Here is a 5304-nt window from a genome sequence, read left to right as displayed (position 1 = left end):
TCGCAAGTTTAAAAAATGACTGCAATTTTTAAAAACTTACATACTGAAATCTTTCCATTTATTCCCCAATTATGTATTCATAACCTCTGCATGCTATAAGGCCCAAACTATGCCTGTCCAACAGCTGCCTTCTTGTGTGGTCTTAAAGTTATTCCTTGAGAGGATACCACATGCATAATTCTTAATTCACAAGAAAAATCTGTGCAAAAACATTGTGACAGTTGCACTTCAAACTGTCATTAGAGCTGAAGGAAACATATTTCAGTAAGGGTGGGCCAAGGAATTTTTAAAGATATATAGTATATATAATACATCTTGGAAATTACACAGACCATATGCTTTTATTAATGTGAAGGCACAACTTCAATATAATTAAAAGCAAATGCATTTTAATTATTTTATAATTATCAATACCAGCTTATAGAAATATATATTTGCAAACATGTCATTGAAAATGCTTTCAGATGTCAATTCAAAAGTTGATTTAGAAAGTCAAACTCCATTGGTAGACAATCAAGAGCATATTACTGCGGCCGCACAGGATCACTGCGGGGCAATCTGCTCGTCAGCAGGCACTGGGTTTTCTTCATTTGTTGAGTAGTCCAGATGGCTCATCATCTAAGAATAAATAAAGGATGTCAGAAAAATGCAAATTTTCAACTTGACCTTGATATCCACTAATTTAGCAGAAAGACCCCGGACTTTATCAGAGGCACAGAATGTCCTAATCACCGACACAAGACCAGTAAGGGAATCACTCGAGGCGATTTTCCGTTTCTATTTTAAACCCCGAGGCCGTAGGACGAGGCCCTGCAGCAGCCTCCCCTGGGCGGCTTTACTCTGGGCAGGCGGAAAGTTTCCGTTCTGTCCACTTGTAGTGAGCAGTGAGCTGGCTCTGCTAAATGTCAGCGGAGCTTCTAATTATTTTTAGAAGTCTCGAGCCGTAGGCGAGGAGTCTGCAAAGATGCCCGAGGCCCGCTCGCTCCCGGGGGCAGCGTCCTGCTTCAGGGTGTCCTCCGCGCGGTCGGGGTGACCCGGCTTTCCCGGAAGCCCTGGCCCCCGACCGGGCCGCTGTTACAGGAAAGGCAGAAGATTCCGGGTCACCGCGGGCGTCCCGGCCACGGCCTGGCCTGGGGACCCCGTGTCCCTTAGAAAGCGGCGGGTCGCCGGCCGGGCAGCGGGCAGCAGGCCTCTTAGCCCAGCCCAAGCCCCTGTCCCCACGCCAGCCTGGCATCCCTGGGCTCGGCGCAGGTGGGGCCGCGCTCGCGTGTTCGGGGCTCCCCAAGGCTGAGCTCCGGGACCTCGGGCACGCGTCGCCGTGTCCTCGCTTGAATCTTCCTGAAGCGCAGTGGGGAGTAGCTAGAGCCGGGGCGACCCCGTGGCCTGGGCACGTGGCAGCTGCCGGGCAGAGGGGCCGGGTGACACCCAAGCCTGCACATGTGACTGTGCGCCGCAGCCCGGGCCTTCCTCCTCCTCCGCCTCCTCCCTTCCTTCTCTTCCGTCGGGTGAGAAGCCTCCATCTGGCCTGTTTTCTGCTTTCCGACTCTAGTCCTTTTTTTTCTTCTTTTTTTGGCTGAACAGGGGATGAACTCAGGTCCTTGTGAGTTTATTCTACTGAGTGCTTATTTTACAGAGCCATCTCCCGAGCCCCTCTAGTCTTTTTTTATATCTTCATGGTCCTCGAAAACTTTGAGAGCTGAGCAGAATGAGGCAAGGTGCACAATGACGGTACACACTCAGGGTGTCTGTGTGTGTGTGTGTGTGTGTGTGTGTGCGCGCGGGCGGGCGGGCGCATGCACTCGCTTCCTAATTATGTGTTGCAGCCCTCAGAAGATCATCATGATTGCCATATGCTATTTTAAGTGAAGTACTTTTAAAACATTAAACTAGCTGGGTGTGGTTGTGCACACCTCTAATCCCAGCACGCCAGAGGCTGAGGCCAGAGGATTAGCCTGGGTTTGAGGCCAGCCTGGGCTACACACTGAGCTCAAGGCCAGCCTGAACTGCATATTGAGACGCTGCCTCAACAAAACAGAACACCCATATAACACTGAACTAAACTGGTATCTCCACAGTATTCATAAAGTCATATTTGCAAGTACCAAAATTTTTGCTGTTATTTTTGGGTGATCAAACATAAAATAAGGGCCTGCCAGATAGCTCAGCAGATTAAAGCACCTGCTTAGGCAGAGCACAGCGGTTGGGGTTCGATCCCTGGGCCTGCCGTGCACCACCCCCCAGACAGAGATCGAGACTGGATGTGGTGGCAAGCACCTGTAATCCTAGCACATGGGAGGCTGAAAACAGGAGAATCACTGAGTCCAATCTATGTAGTGAGACCTTATAGATCCTGTACTAAATACATTTAAAAAATAAATAAATAAAATAAAATAAAACAAGCCAGATAAAATAAAGTGAGTTACCAGGAATAGTGGTGCACACCTCTAATCCCAGCACACTAGGAGGCTGAGGCAGGCAGACTACAAGTTTGAGGTCCGCCTGAGCAAATTTAGCAAAACCCTGGCTCCAAATAAACTGAAAACAGAGCTGGGATGTAGAATACCCTGAATTCAATCCCCAGTACTAAAGTCAGAGAAAAGAGAGAGAAGGAGGGAAGAAAGGAGGGAGAGAGGGAAGAAGAGACCGACAGACAGACAGACAGACACACACACACACAGAATTGTGGTACAGGTTGACCTTTCCTAATCCAAATATGGAATATTCTAGAACCTGGAGCTTTTTGAGTGACATCACACAGGTATAAAATTCTACATCTGACCTTGTGAAAAGGGTGCGCGGGAGGCACTCTGCAAAATCCCCTGAAAGCAGACCGTCCCATGAAACCTGAAGGGACTTCATGGGGGTTTTTGGCTGGGCCCCACCCCAGGACACTTCCACATACAGGAGCCACCATGCCCAGTCTCAAGAGCCTTCTCAGCACTCCCCCAGGCCAGGCCAGCATGGCACCAGGAATCCAACCCAGCTGCTGCGCTCCACCTAAGCAGGCGCTTTAGTCCGCTGAGCTATCTGGCCGGCCCTCTGACCTCTTATTCTGGAGAGTTTCAAGAGCCATAGGACTCAGTTCCATTGATTTGACTTTTTAGCAGGGTTTAGTTTTTGGGTCTTTTTTTGGTAGAACTGGGGACTGAACTCAGGCCCTTCTTATTCTACTGAGCTATCTCCCCAGCCCCTATAGGGTTCTTAGTGTGGAATAAATAAATAAGAATTTTGTTTTGCTCTGGAGAGAAAGATCAAGCAGAGTCATAATTACTTTACATAGACTAATAAATCATTTGATGCAACTTTTTTGTTTTGAAATTCAATTTCTATGGACAAAGAGACAGAATCCTCAGAAACTGAGGAACTTGCCAGAATGGTAGACGCTGTAACAGCCAGGCAGGGTGTGCACGCCTCTAATCTGAGCACTGGGGAGGCTTTGACTTTAAAGGCTGACGCTGACAATGAGAGAATTTTCTTCTCCACATTAACAGGAAATAATTTTATGAAGGCACTATATTATATAGCTTTCAAAAATGCCAGTTTTCTAGAAAAATGGGACCTTCTCCTGACAATTTTTAATGCCTTGTGACTAAATTGCTTAAAATTTCAGCAAATTTCTGTTCTTCATTATTTTAAAATTTGGTACATGATGGAAAAGTAGCTGAGTCTAAACAATTTTCTCTGGGGCTTCTGATGAGTTAGGAGTTTTCCTTTCACAAATAAGTTAAAGGAACCAGATTTAACAGGAATTCCAAGTTGTATCACTTAAACCAGGAAAATGAAAACCTAGTTAATGAATTGGAAAAATCAAAACTAAACCAACAACTCAAAAACTCTCAGCTCCTAGAACTAATGGCAGATATATTTTGGGGAAAGTTGTTTTGTTTCATTTTGTTTTGTTGAGACAGGATCTTTCCAGACAGTTCAGACTGGCTCTAACTCACTCAGTCTGTAGCTCAGGCTGGCCTTGAATTTGTAGCCCTAGTTCTGTACTTTTCTTTTGATGATGCTAGGGATGGATCAAACAGAGTCCTGGCAAGGAAGAAAAAGTGCTAAAATCAGGGCCAGCCAGATAGCTCAGTGGACTAAAGCACCTGCTTAGGCAGAGCACAGTGGCCAGGGTTTGATTCCCTGCGTTCCGGGGACGGGGCATGCTGAGACATTGAGACTGGTGGGTGTGATGGCCTGCACCTGTAATCCCAGCTCTTGGGAGGCTGAAAACAGGAGAATCGCTGAGTCCTATCTACATAAGTGAGGCCCTGCACACCCTACAGACCCTGTCCTCAATTCATAAAAAAGAAAAAGAGCTAAAATCAACCACAGACACAAATGAGTTAAGGAGAATTTCATGAAATGCAGTGTTAATTCATCGAAATATAGAATAACCCTAAATATTTATCTGGTTCCAGGGTGAGTTGGCACAGAGCAGAACTACACTCAAGCTGTTCAAAACAGCTGCCCTCCCATTTATAATACTAGGGACCAAACCCAGGGAGCACTTAGCCACTGTGCCCTACCCCAGGCTTTTAGGTATTACAAGACAGGGTCTCACTGAGTTGTGTATGGTGGCCTTGAACTTGAGATCTTTCTGCTTCAGCTTCTAAAGCAGCTGGGATTATGCTGTGCCCACTGTGCCCGGCTAGTCAGGTCTTCTTGGGGGTGGGAGGGGTGTGGGTGGTTGGAAAAGGGGCTCCCACTTTTAGACACTCTTGTGTTCCTTGATTATACACATTTCTTTATAACTTTGAAAGACACAAACAAAAAATCATGAAAGTGAAAACAAGGTTGGTACCTACATAGACTTTAGATTAACAGTCAATAAGATGAACCTATAAATTATCAAAACAGAACAGGAAGACCAGAAATACCGGCCTGAGCAACTGTTCACATCAACTTTGCTGACAGTTTCAACTTTCTGGATAACCTCTTACAGAGAAATTTCTGGGTCAAAATAAATTGTAAAGCTTGGTATGTGCCCAAGAGAGAATATTATACAGCCATTAAAATGATTTTCCAAAGAATTTAAAATGAAATACACTAAAAAAGCAAGCTCGGAGCTTCTAAGAGCATAATCCAGCTGCCTACGTACCACCTACAGAAGACCTAAGGAAATTCCTGTCACCCTTAGCTGTCTCTAGGTGGCAGGGTTTGGGGTGGATTTGATTTTCTTATATTTTTTACATTTTTCTAATTTTCTAGGGGGCCTGGCCCTAGCTCAGTTGTTTAAGTGGCTGCTTCCACAAAGCTGTCAGCCTCAGGTTGCTGGAGTTCGAACCTCACACCTCTCCAGCTGGCCAAAAGTGC

At 46.0% G+C, this 5304-nt stretch overlaps 1 protein-coding gene across 2 annotated transcripts in view; it reads right to left on the bottom strand.

Moving 5' to 3' along the window:
- Nucleotides 1-322: 322 nt before the first annotated feature.
- The window catches only part of Sppl2a (signal peptide peptidase like 2A), a 42302-nt gene continuing 37320 nt past the window's right edge, over nt 323-5304 (bottom strand). For both annotated transcript variants that reach the window (XM_023724044.1, XM_023724045.1), the window contains one exon: nt 323-618. In XM_023724044.1, the coding sequence (XP_023579812.1) occupies nt 544-618 (75 nt within the window). In that variant the 3' untranslated portion in view covers nt 323-543. The remainder of the gene's footprint in view (nt 619-5304) is intronic.

This window comes from Octodon degus, unplaced genomic scaffold (genome assembly GCF_000260255.1).
Source record: "Octodon degus isolate 3935 unplaced genomic scaffold, OctDeg1.0 scaffold00105, whole genome shotgun sequence".
In the NCBI taxonomy this organism is placed as follows: Eukaryota; Metazoa; Chordata; class Mammalia; order Rodentia; family Octodontidae; genus Octodon; species Octodon degus.
The sequence above is the reverse complement of the archived record's forward strand: the minus strand, read 5'-3'. Positions and strand labels throughout refer to the sequence as shown.